General features: G+C 36.5%; 2 protein-coding genes across 14 annotated transcripts in view; one reads left to right on the top strand and one right to left on the bottom strand.

The window, feature by feature from the left end:
- KLF12 (Kruppel like factor 12) overlaps window positions 1-21638 on the bottom strand; it is a 446590-nt gene that overhangs the window by 411312 nt on the left and 13640 nt on the right. Inside the window, exon 1 of one of the 13 annotated variants that reach the window (XM_036302006.1) lies at window positions 16948-17667. The exons of the other annotated variants lie outside the window; for them this stretch is intronic. The gene's annotated coding sequence lies outside the window, so the exon portion shown is untranslated. Of the gene's footprint in view, window positions 1-16947; window positions 17668-21638 lie in introns of those variants that run through there. 13 annotated transcript variants of the gene reach the window in all.
- On the top strand, window positions 13915-14551 carry LOC118652103 (ubiquitin-conjugating enzyme E2 N-like). Its single transcript, XM_036302016.1, has one exon. The coding sequence runs from the start codon at window positions 13937-13939 to the stop codon at window positions 14393-14395; it is 459 nt and encodes a 152-aa protein (XP_036157909.1). The 5' UTR covers window positions 13915-13936; the 3' UTR covers window positions 14396-14551.

The raw sequence follows: 21638 nt of genomic DNA, 5'->3' as shown, positions 1-21638 counted from the left end.
CAACTTTTCAATACTACAAGGAAAATAAGACAACCACTGCATTCCTACCAACTCCAACTTACTCTACAACTCTTTGAGAAACTCTAAATATTCATTTACATATTATCCTTCTTCAAGAAGCCAAGTAGAACCCTTTTAAGAGCAAACAAAAGACAAAAGTTAACACACTCACATCAAATTTTATACTGAAAGTAATACACTCTGTTTTTAAATATACATGGACATTTTATCTAAATTACTCATACTGGCCCTAACCGGTTTGGCTCAGTGGATAGAGCATCAGCCTTCGGACTGAAGGGTCCCAGGTTCGAATCCGGTCAAGGGCATGTACCTTGGTTGTGGGCACATCCCCAGTAGGGGGTGTGCAAGAGGCAGCTGATCGATGTTTCTTTCTTGTCGATGTTTCTAACTCTCTATCCCTCTCCCTTCCGCTCTGTAAAAAAAAATCAATAAAAGATATTTTAAAAAATAAAGAAATTACTCATACTGCATGAAAAAAAATTTCAATAAATTTTAAAATGCAGAATTTATGTATCTGATTTTCTAACTAAAAGTGAAAACAAAATGTAAAATCCAATCACTTTGAAATAACCACTAGAATATGCAACAGAAAACAAAACAGTACTAAACTTGAACATTTTTAATTAATAAATCATAAACTAGTTTATTCTTAATGTTTTTCCTTACTTTTTTTCTTTTTATTAAATTTATTGGGGTGACAATGGTTAACAAAATTATACAGGTTTCAGGTGCACAATTTCACAACACATCACCTGTAACTATTCTGTGTGCTCACCACCCCAAGTCAACTTTCCTTCCATCATCCTTTATCCCCTCTATATTCTCCTCTACCTCCTCCCACCCACCTGTGGAAACTAATGAACAAAATGGACTAACAAGCAAAACACAGACAGACTCAAAAATAAACTAGTTTATTTTTAAAGATATAAAGTATAAAAAAAATCATGAAGTTAAGAAATGCTTTAACCACCAAATGGACATTTTAAAAATTTAGTCTGTTTAAATTTATGCTATTAGACTTGAAAATAGCCACAAAATTATTTTGGAGGTAACCATGAATATTAATCAATATTGACTTAAAATAAGCAGGAAACCCAACTGAATCAATCACTACAAAACAGATTTGGTGGGGTGGCGGGGGGAGGGGCGGGAGGGGGGGGAGAACACAAATAATTATTTTTTTAAAAGATAGATACAAAGTTTCTCAACAGTTAAAGAATTGATAACATATTTTAAAAGAATTTTTAAAAAGAAAGGATCATTCTGATACTGTAGGAATTATTCCAGAGCACAAACATAGAAAACTTACTAATTTATTCCTGAAAAGCAACTTCTATAATCCAAAGTAGCAAGAGACAAAGAGAAAAATCCTAAGATGCCTAAAAGCTTTGATAACATCTATTCTTAATTAAAATGCTTAGTGTAAGAAGAAAACGACGCTTTAACAGAAAAATACCAATCCAAGCCAATGGAGATTTCCTACACGAACGTATCTGAAGAACTCAAAGCATAAAAGTTGCTAAATTTTACTGAAAAACAACCTAAAATAAGGTTTAAGTTAACTGTAAAAACATATTCCTGGGGAAATAAAATAATTATAAAAATCATATGGAAGAATAAAGTAGCAACAATAGCCAAGACTTTTAAAAAAAATAATGGAAGATTTGAACTACACTTCCATTTTAAAATGCCTGAAATATAGTAATTAAAATAATGTGAGACTACGGAAAGGTGGTAAGCTTCAACAACAACTGGTTGTTAAGACCTCAAATGTTTCAAAAAAAAATTGGAAATCTAGAATTTTAAGTGAAAATTTCTCATGTTTCCCTGTTGGCTTAAGTCTATGAAAGCACTGTATATTTCCAAAGAAAGCATTTCTGTGGGCTACACCAGCCACAGCCCTATACACACCCAGCACTTCCTGCCTCACCCTGAGCTCAAGCTGCTTCCTGTGCCTGGACAGCCCTTTCCTCTCCCTCCACCCATTAAAAAGCAACCCACCCAGCAGTGTGTGGCTCACAGAGCAGTCTGAGAAGCCCTAACAGGAATTACCATTACTTTCCCTCTACTACAAGGATTACGGTTCTTATCACAGCTTAAGTTTAAAAGTTATCCAATGTGTCCTGTCTTTTCCTCTAGACTGGAGAATAAGAACATGTCTAATAATAATACATACAATGGGGTAAAGATAGTCTATTCAATAAATGGTGCTTGGAAAATTGGACAGATACATACAAATAAAAAAAGAAGAAAGAATCTAGACCACCTTCTTATACCATACACAAGAATAAACTCAAAATGGATTAAAGATTTAAATGTTAGCCTGGAAACCATAAAAAATCCTAGAAGAAAACATCAAAAAAACCCGAAACAATCCAATTCAGAAATGGGCAAAGAACCTAAATAGACACTTCTCCAAAGAGGACAAACAGATGGCCAACTGACATATGAAAGAATGCTCATCATCACTAATCCTCACAGAAATATACATTAAAACCACAATGATATACCGCCTCACACGTATCAGAACAGCTATCATCAATAAATCAACAAAAAAATACGGAGAAAAGGAACTTTTGTGTACTGCTGGTGGTATGCAGACGGGTGCAACCACTGTGGAAAGCATTATGCAGTTACCTCAAAAAGAACCGCCTTACGACCCAGTGATTCCACTTCTGGGAATATATCCGAAGAAACCTGAAGGGCTAATGCGAAGAATATATGCACCCTATGTTCACTGCAGCATTATTTACAGCTAGAGGCCAAGCGCAGGATTAAATCGTGCGCGGTCAGGGTCCCTAGGCCTGGCTGCAATCAGGGCTCTGCCCGCCGCCCAGCGTCGCTCCTCCAGCTCCGTGGCCCCTGCCCCGTGAACCTCCACCTCACAGCCCCCGCCCCGCGAGGCCCCCCGCCTCAGCAGCCCCACGATGCTCCACACTCACCGCTCACACCCCTCTCCACTCCTCCACCTCAGCGGCCCCACGAAGCTCCGTGCTCACAGCCCCTGCCCCGCGAGGCTCCTCAGCCTCCGCGGTCCCACCCTGCCACGCCATGAGGGCCAGACTGGTCGTTTGGTCATTTGGGCCCACCGCTCCCTCCTCCCGCCGCTGCAACGCGGGCGGCCGGGGGCCCACAGCTCCTGCTCCCTCAGCGCTTTAGCCTGCTGTTTGGTCGTCCGTCTGGTCATTTAGGTCGTGACAGCACCTGGCTTTTATATATTAGGATAGCCAAGATTTGGAAGCAGCCCAAGCGCACATCAGTAGATGAATGGGTAAAAGGGCTGTGGTACATTTATATAATGGAATACTACTTGGCCATAAAAAATAAGGAAATATTATCTATTACCTTTTGCAGCAGTATGGATGGACCTGGAGAACTATGCTGAGTGAAATAAGCCAGTCAAAAGAAAGGCAAATACCATATGATTTCACTTATATGTGGACTCTAATGAACAAAATTAACTAGCAAAGTGGAGATAGACCAATGGATACCAAGTACAGAGGGGAAGGAGTTGGCGGCTGGGTGAGAAGGGTGTATGTATCAAGCAAATAAAAAAAAAAGCCTCCTGGACACAGACAACAGTATGGTGATTGCCAGAGAGAGGGAAGAGGGGGTGGGGGAAGGTGGAAGAAAATAAAGAGAGGATAAATATAAATGGTGATGAAAGGAGACTTAACGTGAGGTGGTAAACACACAATAAAATATACAAATGATGTATTATAGACCTGTGTATCTGAAACCTATATAATTTTATTAACCAGTATCACCCCAATAAATTCAATAATAAAATAATTATTATAATACCTGTTACTATCTATTGGCCAGATACAGTGATGATGCTTTGAACACAGCTTCTGAAATCCTCTCAACAAACACAAAATAGGTATTATTCCCAATTTACAGATATGTAGTGAAGTTCAATAACTAAACAGGCCAAAGAAGAAACAGGATTCTAATCTTTTTGATAGAGTTCACCAACTGTACCACAGTTAGGCTGAATTCAACAAAAATGACTTGGGATGTTCCTCTGAAAGAAGGTTAGTGGAATGAGAGATATGGCTGCAATTAAGACAAATGAGTCTGAGGCTAAGGATTTAGGAGCTTATAATCTAGAAATAGGATATAAGTACCACATGAAGCATTAGTAGATATTCTAATTCTGCATTTTAGATTAAGTTCTAAAATATAATTTGTATCCAATATAATCCAATAAAATATAATTTTGTCTTAGCAATTTTTAATGATTCACTTGAACTCTCTGTACTTGATGGCAAAAAAGAAACACATGGAAACTGTACTATAGCATGAAAGAAAGTTTGAGTTGTAAGACATCTTTTGCAATATCCTTCATATACTTTTCACTTAAATGCAGTGTTTTTATAACACCTACTTTGTCACAGTTTTACAGGAACTAAAAATAAGTCATCTTCGAGATACCAATACCAGTTTACCTTAAGAGAGTTAAAAATAGCCCTAGCCAGTTTGGCTCAGTGGATAGAGCGTCCGCCTGCGGACTGAAAGGTCCCGGGTTCGGTTCTGGTCAAGGGCATGTACTTTGGTTGCGGGCACATCCCCAATGGGGGGTGTGCAGGAGGCAGCTGATCCGATGTTTCTCTCACATGGATGTTTCTAACTCTCTATCCCTCTCCCTTCCTCTCTGTAAAAAAATCAATAAAATATATTTTTTTTAAAAAAGAGTTGAAAATAATCCTAAAACAATTTGGTGACAATTACTTTGTTTGAGATGTTTCAGGAGGTGAGTGAAAACAGAGAAGACAATCTAATAACAAAGTTCTTTCAAGAGATGATATGAAATGTCCAATTAATCATTTACCCTAAAGAACACAATTTTTTTGCAGTGTCTTTAAAAGTACAATACAATATCTTGCATAGGGAAACATCTGTACCAAAGAAAAAGGACTGGTCTTTGGGTAATAGGCAAAAGACTTATGTGATCTGAAGAGAGCCCAGAGATGTGGTCTTTTAAAAGTGTTCTTAGTTACTTAACTAGAAATGTAGTCTTTTAAAGTGGTGGTATTCAGGAAATCATCAGTATGGCATGCTTCCTCTTTCTTTTGTGGATTTTTTGAAATATGTTTTTTTAAGTTCCATTTATTATAAAAGCAATGATACTAAGGAAAATTTAAGCACTTTTCTGGCCATTTATAAACTTAATACTTGTTTAAGATTAGGAAAGCCATAAATTTCAATCAATCATACGTTGGCTTAGATTTTAAGTTTTTCATATTTAATACTTGTTCTTTACAGCAGAAATACTTAACTCTCCCTTCAAAAGAAAAAGGGACCCCTACTTTAATATATCATCATATCACAAACAGGGGTCAGCAGATTTTAGAGCCCATGGTCTGTTTTAATAAGGCCTGCTCTCTAAGAATAGTTCCTACATTTTTAAGGGTTGTAAAATATATATATTGTAAAGAGTTGTAAATGTATGTATGTATGTATGTACACACACACCCTCAGACACCTTATGAAGACTGCAAAGTCTAAAATATTTACCTTTAGGCCCTTTATGCAAGTTTGTTGACGCCCCCATCACAGCGAATAAAGAGTCATTTGTAATTGTGGCCTCATGTGTAGGCCACTAACTTCACAGGACACTCTAAGCTGCCAAAGGGTCTGGGCCAGAAGAATAAGTGATGAAACATGAGTGGAGGGCAACTTTTTTTAACATATATTTTTATATTTACTACCGAGACAGACTATCAAAGGCTCAAATATGGCAGCTTAGAATGACAATGTGACTTCAGGAAGCTGCTCTACACTTAATACTTGAAAAGACTGAGATTTTAGATGGAGTGTTCACATTACAGCTGGGGTTAAAGGAGCAGGACGTGCTATTTCCCCTCCCTCTACCTTCTCCAGTTCCTTTCTTCCAGCATACTCTTACTCCTCATTCAATCTCAGATCAAAGGTTTCTTCCTCAAGGAATCATCCAAATTAACAAAGCTCTTCAACACTTTCTGAAGACTCTGTACAAACTTCAATTTCACAATTTATTGTAACATTTTTATTTCTTTAATTTTCAAATAAATAAAAAATTGAATCCCTGGTGGCAAAAACCTTGGCTTGCTCAATTCTGCAACCCTAGCATTTAGCAGCATGCCTTCCCCTAGTGAAGGGGGCTGGTTTCCTAGAGCTGACCTAAGCAATTATTACAGACTTGGTGGATAACAACAGAAATAATCCTCTCACCATTCTGGAGGTCAAACACCCAAAATCAAGGTGATGACAAGGCCACACTCCCTCAGAAGACTCTAGGAGAGAATCCATTCCTTGTCTCTTCCAGCTCCTGGTGGCTGCTAGCATTGCTTAATGTTCCTTGGCTTGTAGCCACTCCAATCTCTCCCTCGACCTCCATATGGCTTTCTCATACTCTGACCCTCATAAGGACACTTGTCATTGGATTTAAGGCCAACCTAGATCATCCAAACTGATCTCAAGATCCTTAATTATATCTGCAAAGGCCCTTTTTCCAAATACAGTAACATCTGCATGTCCTAGGGACTGAGGCATGAACATATTTTTTTGAGAGCCACTATTCAACCCACTGCATTGTACATTCAATAAATGTGTTCTTGTTCTTGCCTTATATCCAAATGAAATAAATTTATCCTCTAACCCCAAAAAGAGAAAAACAGGAAAAGTAAAGCTTTCATTTCCTTCTCTTCGTTGCTAATATCCCATTTGAAAAGCAATCACTGAGGCATAGCCAGAGCTTAAACAACATTTTCTTGTTGAACCCTAAGAATTACTCAACAACAAATCTTGGGAGATCATTTATTTACTCCTAGGAAAAAAGACCAAAATTATATATCCGTGCTCACAAACCAAGAGTAATTTTGAAAAGATTCTCTGAATGAGGTTTCCATATCTTTAAATTCTTTATATATGGAATGGCCATGACTGAGTTACAGCATGTGTGAATTTACTTGAGTGGTAGAAAGCCAAATTATTAAGAACACCCTCTTATGCAAAACTTAACCCAGAGTTAAAGCCTTATTTCTTGAGAATTTAGGCTTTGGATCTCTTACTAATTGTTTGTGCCCACACAAAAATGTATGTGTTGAGGACCTAACTCCCAATGTGACTTAGGTTAAATGAGGTCATATAAGTATGCTCTACTATCCCAATAAGGCCAATGACCTTTGAAGAAGGAACACCAGAGTGCTCTCTCTCTCCTTCTCCTTCTCTCCCTCTCTCCCTCTCTCTTCCCCCTCCCCTCTCCTTCTCTCTTTCTCTCTGTTTCTCCAATGTAAGGACACAAGCCAGGAAAAAAGACCTCTGTAGGAATCAACCCTGCTGAACATTGATCTGGTAATTCTAATCCCCAGAACTGTGAGAAAATAAATCCTATTGTTTAAGCCACCCAGCCTGGGGCATTTTGTTAAGGCAGTCCAAACAAAGACAGGACCTAAATATAATCCCATGCACATTATAAATATTCAATGAGAATGAGTTTATTTTCATGACTTTGATTGTTCCCAATATGCAGTTTAAGATTTTATAAATTTTTTAAATACTTTTCAGAAAATATTTAACCATATGGAGATCAAAGATTGCTATGATTTTCAAATTAGGTTTAAAAACTGGGACAACAATTTCAAAACTGTCTAAGGATTGCATTTTTAACTAAAGAGACCAATGGACCTAGCAAATTATTAAATAATGCTAAAAGTGCAATGTATCCATGGACTTATATTAGGTTTGTTTAGTTTTTTTGTTTTGTTTTGTTTTGTTTTGTTTTTGGGGGGGGGGGTGTTTGTTTTTTTAAAATATATTTCATTGATTTTTTACAGAGAGGAAGGGAGAGGGATAGAGAGCCAGAAACATTGATGAGAGAGAAACACCGATCAGCTGCCTCCTGCACACCTCCTGCACACCTCCCACTGGGGATGTGCCGCAACCAAGGTACATGCCCCTGACCAGAATCGAACCCGGGACCCTTCAGCCCGCAGGCCAACGCTCCATCCACTGAGCCAAACCAGTCAGGACTGGACTTATATTGTTAGAATAAACCATCCCTAGAACCCCAGCATAAAAGGGCACCAAGATCATGAAAACTCACAAAGGAGATAATATAAGAAAAATGGCAGTGACCTTACTAAAGATATAGTGAAAAATCTATTTTTCCTATTCTTACCCCAGCAAGCTATATCCAACCAAGGGCATCACATTAAGAGGGGGCCTTTCACATCGTAGACATCAGAGATTTGTATATTCATTACTAAAATGTTCTGGTGATAGCAATATATTATAGATTATAACAATTTTTTTGTCAGACTTGATTTAAGGAAATAGGGCATTTTCTTTGGCACACATCGGCAATATATGAGCTAATGGTGGCTATAAACATGGAGCTGGGGAAGGGATACTGATCATTAGTCTATACCAAGCATGTCAAATTCACGGCCTGCGGGCCACATGCAGTCCACAACGAATATTTTTGCAGCCCAGCCAATATAACGGTATGTGAGAAACGTTTTAACAAAAATTTTGGAACTTAATTTTTACAATATCCTGTTATGCATAATTATTAATAACGAACTGCAACGTTCGCTAATGACTGATTACTATAATCGTGTTGCATTCATTTCCCTTATGCGCCTCACGCATAGGTGCACCATTTCTCTCCACTAATACCAGCAGCAAGTATTTTAGCAGCCAATTGCCACATCATTAGTCTTGTACTGACTTGTTTGGTATGCGCCACAGGAAATAGTTCGCTTTCGAAGAACAAGAAAATAGGTTTATTTGCATTATGCTTATTCATTTGTACAGTTATTCAGTGTCTGGTAAATTAATGTTCAAGAAACAATATTAATTTTATTAAAATGTTCTATTATTTTATATTAACGATTACTCATTTATTTCAGCCTTTTGTATTAGCATGTCCCTATCAGAATAAACCTACATTTCTATGAAAATGGAAGCTTTTGTTTTTTTGGGGGGCTGCCCACATAAACTTAAAACTTGTTGCCGAAACCGGTTTGGCTCAGTGGATAGAGCATCGACCTGCGGACTGAAGGGTCCCAGGTTCGATTCCGGTCAAGGGCATGTACCTGGGTTGCGGGCACATCCCCGGTGGGAGATGTGCAGGAGGCAGCTGATCGATGTTTCTCTCTCATCGATGTTTCTAACTCTCTGTCTCTCTCCCTTCCTCTCTGTAAAAAATCAATAAAATATATTTAAAAAAATTAAAAAAAAAAAAAAACTTGTTTATCTGGCCCGTGTTAGCCTTTGAGTTTGACATGCTTGGTCTACAGCATAGTGCAGTGCATCTTCCAAAGTAATGAGGGTCACGTAAGAAGTAAATAGAAATAAATATCAATTTGATAAAATTCACAAAAGGAAAATATGCAAAAAACTTCTAAAGTATTGTAATTAAGAAAAACATAGGTACAATTGTTATGTTAAATGTTAACTACTAAAGAGCAGAGACAATACAATGAGTTAAAAGACAAATATAGATACTAAAATAATCACTACATATATTTAAAAAAATTATAAAAGGAAAGTGAATATAGAATAAGTGTATTGGTATAAAAGCAGGTACAAACTCTTCCTTAAAAAGAAAAAATAGTAATAACAATATTAATATCAATCTAGGATAAAGTTAATTGTAAAAGCATTCAAGCCCGGCTGGCGTGGCTCAGTGGTTGAGTGTCGATCTATGAACCAAGAGGTCACAGTTCAATTCCAGGTCAGGGCACATAGCCAGGTTGCTTGGGCTGGATCCCCCAGTGTGGGGTGTGCAGGAGGCAGCCAATCAATGATTCTCTCTCATCATTGATGTTTCTCTCTCTCTCTCTCCCTACCCCTTCCTCTCTGAAATCAATAAAAATATATTTTAAAAAAATGAAAAATAAAGGCATTCAATACAGAAAAGAAGAATAACTTTAAAAATAGTCATGGATTTATATGTACCAAATAATACACAGGTTATAAGCAAAGCTATCAAGAAATTAATGAAGACATCTAAAAATGAAACTTAAAAGATAGGGAAAAAGCTTCATGCTAATGGATTTGTCAATAACTTATTGGCTATGACACCAAAATCACAGGCAACAAAAGAGAAAATACTAGATAAGTTGTATTAAAGCAAAACTAAAAGCTTTTGTGAACCAAAGGACTCCATCAGCAGAGTAGAAAGGCAATCCACATAATGAGAGAAAAATATTTGCAAATCATATCTGATAAAAGGTTAATATCCAGAATATACAAACAATTCCTATAATTACACAACAACAAAATCCAACTATGCCCTGGCTAGTTTGGCTCAGAGGTTAAGAGCGTCAGCCCACAGAATGAAGGGTCATGGGTTCGATTTCTGGTCAAGTGCATGTACCTAGGTTGCCAATTCCCCAGCCCCAAGGGCGGTGCATGTGGGAGGCAACCAATCCATGTGACTCTCTCACTTTAATGTTTCTCTCTCTCCCCCTTTACCTCTCTCTCTTCAGCTCTCTCTAGAAATCAATAGAAAAAATATCCTCAGGTGAGGATTAAAAAAAAAAAAATGGGCCAAGGATTTAAATAGGCATTTCTCCAAAGAAGATATACAAATGACCAATGAGCACATGAAAAGATGCTCAACATCACTAATTATTAGGAAAATACAAATCAAAACCAAAGTGAAATACCATTCCACACTCATTAGAACGGCTATTACTTTTTTAAAAATCAAGAAAATAACAGGCATTAGCAAGGATATAGAGAAATTGAAATCCTTGTAAATTGCCAGTAGGAATGCAAAATGGTACAGTTGCTGTGGCGAACAATACAGCAATTCCTCAAAAAATTAAACAGAGAATTACTTCAATATACAGAGAGTCCATTTCTGGTTATATACTAAAAATATTTAAAATAGGGACTAGAGTAACATTTGTACAATGTGCCATTATCCTTAAAAAGAAGGAAATCTTGACACATGCTACAACATGGATGCACTTTGAAGACATTTTACTAAGTGAAATAAGCCAGTCACAAAAAGGCAAGACATGATCCTATTTATGTGAGGTATCTAAAACAGTCAAACTCATGGAAACAGAAAGTAGAATGGTGGACGCCAGGGGATGGGGGAAGGGAATGGGGAGATTAATAGGTACAGAGTTTCAGTTTTGCAAGATGAAAATGTTCTGGAGATCTGTGACACAACAATGTGAAAATACTTAACACTATTGAGCTGTAGGCTTAAAATGGTTAAGATAGTAAATTTTATGAGACTTACATTATGCAATTTTAATGTAACTAAAATTAAATTTTAAAATATATAAAAATATGATTAGAATGCAGAACTCAACATACCACTTTTTAAATTAGCCAAACTTAACAGAAAAAAAAAGGTTACTACATAAAATAATTTAAAACTATCAATAAACTCAACTTAAGAGATTAAAAATATCACATACCTCAATAGAGAAAATACTTTATTCAAAAATCTACAGAACACTTATAAAAATAAACCATACGTTTTGATATAAAAGTCAGTGATTTAAACATTAAAATGTTTTACAAGCCCTAACCAGTTTGGCTCAGTGGATAGAGCGTCGGCCTGCAGACTGAAAGGTCCCAGGTTCAATTCCGGTCAAGGGCATGTACCTTGGTTGCAGGCACATCCCCAATGGGGAGTGTGCAGGAGGCAGCTGATCGATGTTTCTCTCTCATCGATGTTTCTAACTCTCTATCCCTCTCCCTTCCTCTCTGTAAAAAATCAATAAAATATATTTTAAAAAATCTTAAAAAAATGTTTCACAAGTTACTGTCTCTGAATATAAATCAAAATTCAAATGTAAATACAAAAGCATCCATTAATCTATTGATGGGCACTTGGGTTGTTTCCAGATCTTAGCTACTATAAATAATGCTGCAATGAACATAGGGGTGCACATATTCTTTCTGATTGGTGTTTCAGGCTTTTTAGGATATATTCCTAGAAGTGGGATCACTGGGTCAAATGGCAGTTCCATTTTTAATTTTTTGAGGAAACTCCACATTGTTTTTCATAGTGTTTTTCATAGTCTGCATTCCCACTAGCAATGTACGAGGGTTCCTTTTTCTCCACATTTTGGCCAGCACTTGTTTGTTAATTTATTGATGGTAGCCATTCTGGAAGGTGTGAGGTGGTACCTCATTGTCATTTTATTTTATATCTACCTGATAATGAATGGTGTTGAGCATTTTTTTCATATGTCTCTTGGACATTTGTATGTCCTCTTTGGAGAAGTGTTTATTCAGGTACTTTGCCCATTTTTTAATTGGATTGATTGTCTTCCTTTTGTTGAGTTGTATTAGTACTTTCTATATTTTGGAAATTAACTCCTTATCAGATGTATCATTGGCAAATATACTATCCCATACAGGGGGGGTCCCTTTTACACAATGGGATACTATGCAGCTGTAAAAAAATGATTTCTTACCCTCTTAGACAGCATGGAGGGACCTGTACAGTATTATGCTAAATGAAATAAGCCAGTCACAGAAAGACAAGTATCACTTGATCTCACTTATATGTGGAATCTAACAAACAAAATAAACTGACAAAATAGATCCAGAGACATTGAGGCATGCAACTGACTGATACATTTCAGAGGGAGGGCGGGAAGTGGGGAGAGATTAATCAAAGAACTTGTATGCATATATATGTAACCCATGCACAAACAATAGTTCAGTGAAGGTCTGGGAAGGGGGATGGAAGCTGGGGGTGTGGGGAGGGGGGTCAATAAGGGGGCGAAAGGGGGCCATCTGTATACTTTCAATAATAAAAGGTAAATGTTTAAAAATAAAAATAAAAAATAAATGTAAATACAAAATTAAAGTCCTAAAATAGTTAACACTCAGAAATTTAAAAACACATTCCTAGAAATCTTTGATTTGAAAAAGAAATCAATAGTTACAAACTAAATCACAATAAAATTATGAAGTAAAATTATAAAAATTATAAACAATGAAAAGGAGAATAATTCCTCCACAAAAACACACAGAATATAGTAAAGGACATAGCAGAACAATACTTCTAACTTCAAAGATGTCATAGTCAAAGGAGATTTTTTTGAAAGAATTAAGGGAAAAAAAGAGAATAGAGAACTGAAAAAATGTAAGCTAAAAGTCATGAAAGAGAAACAAGGAAAAACCAAAACAGATAAATTTTTAAAATCCAAAAGCTTTTTTATGAAAAAATAATAAATAAAATAGCCAAACAACTTGTAGAATATATAGTAAATACTATTACTAGGAATAAGAAAGAAGTTTCATATGTGTTACAGTAGAAATATAATTACATATTAGAGAATACTACATGTCATCCTGAGACAAGTTTACAACTATAAAGCAAATGGGGAGATAGAAAGATACAGAGATCAGAGATATAGATATTTGGTGGTTGCCATAAGTTCTGGCTTGTAATGTATAGCTTAGAGACTAGAGTTAACAATCTTATATTGTATATATGAAAGCTGCTAAGAGAATAAATAAGAAAAGAAACTACTGTAACTATGTGTAGTAATGGATATTAACTAAACTTGATGCAGAAATCATTTTGCAATACGTACATATATCAAATCATTATGTTGTACATTGAAAACCAATGTAATGCTATATTTTGATTCTACCTCAACAAAACATTTAAAATATCTGAAGCAAATGGGCAATATCCCAGCCAAAACTTGATATAAAAAATGAAAACTTTAGTGAACAAATACAGAGTGGAAATTGGAAAAAAAGATTATCTGCCATTGTGTGTGATCACGGTCCAATGGAGTATTCATACCTGAGTATTAGCCTTCAATGGACAGTTCCAATTAAGATCATGAAAAAAGATATATACTTTCTAAATTAACTTATACATCTACCAATATGTTTATTAAAAAATCTGATTCGGAACTTGGGATCTGACAAGATGGCCGGGCTGCCCCGCAGGATTATCAAGGAAACCCAGCGTTTGCTGGCAGAACCAGTACCCGGCATTAAAGCAGAACCAGATGAGAGCAACGCCCGTTATTTTCATGTGGTCATTGCTGGCCCCCAGGATTCCTCCTTTGAGGGAGGGACTTTTAAACTTGAACTATTCCTTCCAGAAGAATACCCAATGGCAGCACCTAAAGTACGTTTCATGACCAAAATTTATCATCCTAATGTAGACAAGTTGGGAAGAATATGTTTAGATATTTTGAAAGATAAGTGGTCCCCAGCACTGCAGATTCGCACAGTTCTGCTATCGATCCAGGCTTTGTTAAGTGCTCCTAATCCAGATGACCCATTAGCAAATGATGTAGCGGAGCAATGGAAGATCAACGAAGCCCAAGCCATAGAAACAGCTAGAGCATGGACTAGGCTATATGCCATGAATAATATTTAAATCGATCTCATCATCAGGTGTGCATCACTTCTCCTGTTCTGCCAAGACTTCTTCCTTTTTTGTTTGCATTTAATGGACACAGTCTTAGAAACATTACAGAATAAAAGCCCAGACATCTTCAGTCCTTTGGTGATTAAATGCACATTAGCAAATCTATGTCTTGTCCTGATTCACTGTTATAAAGCATGAGCAGAGGCTAGAAGTACCATCTGGACTGTTGTGAAACGTTTAAAAGCAGTGACCCCTCTCTGCTTTTATTCATTTCTCCCCATCATGGTTTAAGTATAAAGCACTGTGAATGAAGGTAGTTGTCAGGGTTAGCTGCCGGGGTGTGGGTGTTTTCTTTTTTTTGAGGGGGTAAGTAGTTTAATTTTAATTTTATGGGCTCCTTCCCCCCTTTTTATGGTGATCTAATTGCATTGGTTAAATGCAGCTAACCAGTTCTTTAGAATATGCTCTCTAGCCAAGTCTAACTTCATTTAGACGCTGTAGGTGGACAAGCTTGATTGTTTGAACCAAAATGGGAACATTAAACAAACACCATGGCCCTCACAAATAACATTGTGACTTTGCTGTCAGATGTAGAATTCCCCCTTCAAGAAAAGCTTGTGACCATTTGTATGGCTTGTCTGGAAACTTCTGTAAATCTTATGTTTTAGTAAAATATTTTTTGTTATTCTAAAAAAAAAAAAAATCTGATTCAACACCAAGAAAAATATTATAGCCCAATACCACCTGTGACCCCAGATGTATGTATTCTAAATATCATTCCAATTTTATCAAAGGATCAAGCAAAGTTATACATGAATAATAAATTATGAAAAAGCAAGAGGTCTTTCTTAATGCAAGGATAGTTCAATATCAACAAATCTCTCCAGCCCTAGCCGGTTTGACTCAGTAGATAGAGCATCAGTCTGTGGACCAAAGGGTCCCAGGTTCAATTCTGGTCAAGGGCACATACCTTCACTGCAGGCTCCTTCCTGGCCTGGGCCCTGGTCAGGGCATGTGCAAGAGGCAACCAATCGATATATTTCTCTCACATTGATGTTTCTCTCTGTCTTTCCCTCTCTCTTCCACTCTCCCTAAAAACCAATGGAAAAAATATCCTCAGGTGAGGATTAACAAAAGCAAAAACAAAACATAAAAAATATAAACAAAAAAAACCAAATCTCTCCAATACAATGCTTTATAATAGTCACCTAAAGTAGGAACTGATTAACAGTAGATGGTAAAAGAATAAATAAATATATAAAATTTAACTAGTATTATAAAAAAAAAAAAGAAATCTAAGCACATTTAAGCTAACAGGTAAGAAAATACTTATATAAGACTAGAGGCCTAGTGAACAAAATCTGTGCACTCGGACAGTCCTGGAGCCCTCGGGGGATGTCTAAGTGCCATGGAGGCAGGAGAGGCTCCTGCCAGGAGCTCGCCAGCATGAGCCCAGCTCAGGGCTTCTGGCTGAGCAGCACTCCCCCTGTGGAAGCGCAGTGACCACCAGGGGGCAGCTCCTGTGTTGAGCATCTGCCCCTGGTGGTCAGTGCGCGTCATAGCAACCGGTTGTTCCGCAGTTCGGTCAATTTGAATATTAGCCTTTTATTATATAGAATGAATACCCTATAAAATCATATATATATATATGTGTGTGTGTGTGTGTGTGTATATATATATATATATATATATATATAAAATGAAACCAAAGAGTTGAAGTGACAAGGCAATCAGGTGATCTAGTGGGTAACAAGCCTCTTTACAGAGAAATAGGACGTTGCTTTTGGCCATGATCATGGAGAAAGAGTGAAGCAACATAAAGGCAAATAAGAAACAGAAAGCACAATGGTGACTGCCAGAGGCTCAGGGGAGAGAGAAATGGAGTTGTTCAATGAGTAGAGTTTCAGTTTTACAAGGTGAAAAAGTTCAAGATCTGTTACAAACAATATGAATATAGCTGACATTAATGAACTGCAGGTTTAATGATAAGATAGTAAATTTTTGTTAGGTGGTTTTTACTGCAATGAAATTTTTTGAAATTTTAAGCAGATAAAAAAAAAAACACTACCATTTTAACAAATTCTTAAAAGCTGAATGTGGGCTAGCAAAGTCACTTAGTATCCCAGGAGACACAGGACATTCCACAGCCACTCACCTACTCCTCTGCTTTTGCACAAGCCTCCCCTCCCAAGTGCTAAGACAAAGACTATAAAATTGAAAATTAAAATTAAAAAAAAAAAAGAACAGGAAGCCAAAAAAACGCCCCCTTAGAAGTGCTGACATACAGGTAGGAATTAGCTAACAACCCAGACTCCACTATCAAAGGAAGCAAAAGCTGTCTGCCGCAGGGACAGGGACAGTAAATACTCATGCCCTATCCAGGCAAAGGCAGATTACTGGTAGAGGAAACAAAATGATATCTGCTCTTATGGGGAAGGGAGGGAGGGAGGGAGGAAAGGAGAAAGGGAGGCCCTCTGTCTAAGCTTTTCCCCAGGTTTAAATAATAGAGCAATAGGAATCACACACATCGGAACCTGCACAGAACACTAGGAAAAACTCACCTGCTCCTGTAGGAAGGCAGGAAAGTCACTTAGGCCCAGAATTCTGTAGTGACATAAAAAGGAGGTTGGCCATACTGATGGAGGGAAAGAAAACACCCTGGAACAAAAGCCTGCCACTGATAAGAGGCAGAGGTCTAGCTACCAGAAGAAGGGACAGGCGTCTTGATAAAGTTCCAATTCAGGTTTAAGTACACCAGGCCTGCCTAAGACTGCAGGTGGGGGTAAGGGAGCTACAACCCACCCACTCCCCATCCACAACTCCACCCAGATTGGAATAGAGACAATAGCACAGAAAGAGGCCCCTGTGTCAATGGAGTTGAAGGCTGGCTGAATGTTGAGGGTATAACAGGAACATTGAGAAGAAAAGCTCTGTAACACTCCAGGTCTTGCAGAAGTCACAAGGTAGGTAAAAGCAATACATTCCTGAGAGAATTTGAAGTCTCTAGTGAATTGTCAATTCAATAGCAACAAGAAATCAATAACTCAGCACATCTACTGACCAAATTGACCCACCGCCACCCCTTCATGGACACTAACAACACGCAGACTAAGAGGCATGTCCATTTCTTACATAATAATTACTAATCTCATCTCCACTGATGTTTTATATATAACGGCATCCAGTAGATTAAAAATTACAAACCACAAAAACAAAACAAAAAGTTACCTATTGTCAAAAGATAAAGCCATCAACATAATTGGACCTTGAGATGACAGAAATGTTGGAAGTATCAAATGGAGACTTCAAAATAATTGGAGACTTTAATTAAAATTTAAAAGAATCTAAAGAAAAAATCAGATAACATTCATCAACACAAATTCAGCAAAGAGTGATATGGGAAGTGATAAGAAAATATTACAGAGGTAATTTTATATCAAAAATTAATTATTTCATTGAGCTTACAAAACACTGAACACAGTATGGAGAATTAGTAAACTTGAGGATAGATCAATAGAAATTATTCAAACTGAAAACTAAAGGGGGGAATGCGGCCATTTGCCTAGCATCAGGATCTATGAACAATATCAAGCAGACTAATATACTAATGTAGTCGAGAAGGGGAAGAAAGAGAAAAAGGGGACAGAAGAAATTTTAAAAGATAATGGTTGTAAACTTATGAAGAGTTAGGAAGAACAATATACCATAGATCTATTGAAGCTTAGAGAATCCCAAGCAATGTAATCACAAATCGCACACTTATGCATATCACAGCCAAATTGCTGAAAATCAAAGCTAAAAAAAAAAATTCTGAATGCAGCCAGAGAAAGAGAGAAACATACATGGAGGAAAAAAGATCAGAATGCCAAAAGACATCTCTTCAGAAACTATGTAAGCTAAACAGTAATAACGCAACATCTTTAAATGGGATGGAAACTGTCAATCTAGAATTCAAAACTCAGCCAAAACATTTCAGAAACACAGGCAAATAGATGTTACCAGACAAGCAAGAGCTGAGAAAAGTCACTGCCAGCAAACCTGCACTACAGAAAATATAAAAGAAATTTCTTTAGGCAAAAGTAATAAGTTACTAGATAGAAATTTAGGACAAAGAAAGAGAACTTTAGAACTAGAAAAAACATCAGTAAATACAAAAACAAAAAGACTATTTTTATGATTTGTAATCCCTATTAAAGGTAATGTCTCTTTAAGGCAAAAATAGTAATTAGCGCCAAACCGGTTTGGCTCAATGGATAGAGCATCGGCCTACGGACTGAAGGGTCCCAGGTTCGATTCCGGTCAAGGGCATGTGCCTTGGTTGCGGGCACATCCCTTGGGGTGTGCAGGAGGCAGCTGATCGATTTCTCTCATTGATGTTTCTAACTCTCTATCCCTCTCCCTTCTTCTCTGTAAAAAATCAATAAAATATATTTTAAAAAAAAATAGTAATTAGGAAATATATGGCTTATAACACGTATTATGTAAAATATATTAAGAAAATAGCATAAACAATGGAAGAGAAAAACAGCATTACACTATTGTAAGATTCTGACATCATACAGTAGTTTAATATTGTTTGAAGATAGACTAGGAAAAGTTAATGATGTATATTGTAAACCCTAGAGTAACCACTGAAAATATAAAACAAACACGTGTAATTAATAAGCCAACAGTGGAGATATTGAATACTGAAAAATAATCAAGCCTCAAAGAGCATAAGAAACAGGAAAATAAAGGCAAGGAACATGTAAGTCAAATAGAAAACAAATAGCAAGTTAGTAAGTAGAGAGTAACCCAATCATATAAAATTGTTTAATGTACATGATCAAATCATTCTAAATAAAAGTTGGGGAAAATAAGATTGGATTGTAAAAGTAACACCCAATTACATGTTGTCTATTAGGGAAAAAGAGGGATGTTATATAATGAAAAAGGAGTCAGTTCATCAGGGAAACAACAATCCTAAATGAGTATGTCCCTAATAACAGAACTTCAAAATATGTAAAGTAAAAACTGATAGAACTGAAAAGAGAATTAGACTAATTCACAAATGTATTTAAATACTTAAACCCTCATCTCCCTAATTCTGACAGAATAAGGAAACCAAAAATAATAATAATAATAAATTAACAAAAAACTAACAATATAGATGGCTTGTAGAACATTATTATTAGTGTGTGTATTTGTTTGTTTGTTTTGCTTTTGTTTTGTCTTTTTACTGTTGATACTATTACAGATATTCTATTCCTCCCTCCTTTTGCCTACCTCCATCCAGCCCCCATCCTCCTTTCTCTCTGGCCATCACCATATTTTTGGCTGTGTCTATGGCAGCTGTGGGCAAACTACGGCCCGTGGGCCGGATCCGGCCCATTTGAAATGAATAAAACTAAAAAAAAAAAAAAAGACCGTACCCTTTTATGTAATGATGTTTACTTTGAATTTATATTAGTTCACACAAACACTCCATCCATGCTTTTATTCCGGCCCTCTGGTCCAGTTTAAGAACCCATTGTGGCCCTCGAGTCAAAAAGTTTGCCCACCCCTGGTCTATGGGTTATGTATATAAGTACTTTGACTAATCCCTTCACCTTCTTTCATCCAGTGACCCTCCCCACCTACCCTCTGACAGATGTCAGATGTATCCATGTATCCATATGAAGAAGATTATTAACCAACATGGTTAATTGATACTTATAGAATATAGACCAAATTGGCATTTATAGGATGCTCCACCCACCAATGACATAATACACTATTTTCAATTGTACATGTAACATTCGCTAATATAGACCATATTCTGAGAGATAAAACAAGTCTGAGCAAAATTTTCAAAAATCAAAATCATACATCCTTGGAAAATCATGGAACTGAACTGGAAAACAATATAAAAAAGATATTCAAGATCCTCAAGTTTCTGAACATTAAAGAACATAATTCTAAATAATCCAAGGTCAAAGAAGAATTCACAATAAAAATCAGAAAATATTTTTAATTGAATGAAAATTTAAAAGAGCAGTGCTCAAAGTAAACTTTATATAAAAAGTACATAAGAAAACAAAGGTATCATATGAATATTCTAAGCTTCCATCTTAAGAAACTAGGAGAAAAAAGAATCAAAACCGTTACAAGCAGAAGGAAGGTAATAATAAAGATCAGAAATCAATGAATTAGGAAAAAAAGTAAAATACTAGAGAAAATAAATTAATGAAACCAAAAGCTGGTTCTTTTAAAAAACAACCTTTAGTCAGAGTGATCAAGACAAAAACAGAAATTACAAGTCACCACATCATAAATTATCAGTACAGATCCTACAAACATTAAAAAAATAGGGAAACTTGAACAACTTTATGCCAATAAATTCTATAACTTAGATGAAAAAGCTAATTCTTTCAAAAACACAAACTAAGAAGATTCACTCAAAAATGAATGTATAATATGAATAGCCCTATGTGTATTAAGTAAATTAAGTTTATAGTTTAAAACTCCCCCCCCCCCCAAAAAAAAAAAAAGACTCTAAACACAGATGTATTCTCTGGTGAATTCTTTTACACTTCTAAGGAAGAAATAATATTAATTCTACACAAAGTACTCCATAAAAGGAAGTACTTTGTGTACAGAAGAGGATCTAACACTTCAAAAATCATTTTAGAAGGCCCAAAATACCCTGAAAGCAAAATCAGATAAACATCAAAGAATAGAAATCACATTCCTCTATCCTTCATGAGCATAGATTTTTTTTTTTTTAATCCTCATCCCAGGATGTGTTTATCCCAGGATGAGGATATGTTTTCCACTGATTTTTAGAGAGAGTGGAAGGGAAGTGGTTGGGGGAGAGAGAAAGGACAGAGAGAAACATCTATGTGAGAGAGACACATTAATCAATTGGTTGCTCTACCAGGTGGGTACTGAACCTGCAACCGAAGTATGTGCCCTTGACTGGAAATAGAACCTGGGACCCTGCAGTCCAAGGGCCAACGTTCTAACCACTGAGCAACCAGCTAGGGTGAACATAGATTCTTTTTAACATTCTTAACAAAGTATTAGAAAATCAAATACAGCTATATAAGAATATACCAAGCCTCAGTAAGGCCTGGCAGGCTGAGCATCTACCCATGAGCCAAGAGTAAGTGTCAACTATTGATGATGGAATTTTAGGGAAAGGGTTATCACCTACATTGCTGGTAAAAACACACTGCTATACCATTTTTTATTTTTCAAAGAAATGTGGCAACATTTTGGAAGGGTAATTCCA

This window comes from Myotis myotis, unplaced genomic scaffold (assembly GCF_014108235.1).
Source record: "Myotis myotis isolate mMyoMyo1 unplaced genomic scaffold, mMyoMyo1.p scaffold_m19_p_3, whole genome shotgun sequence".
NCBI classification, from domain to species: domain Eukaryota; kingdom Metazoa; phylum Chordata; class Mammalia; order Chiroptera; family Vespertilionidae; genus Myotis; species Myotis myotis.
This window is presented reverse-complemented; position numbering and strand designations above follow the sequence as displayed.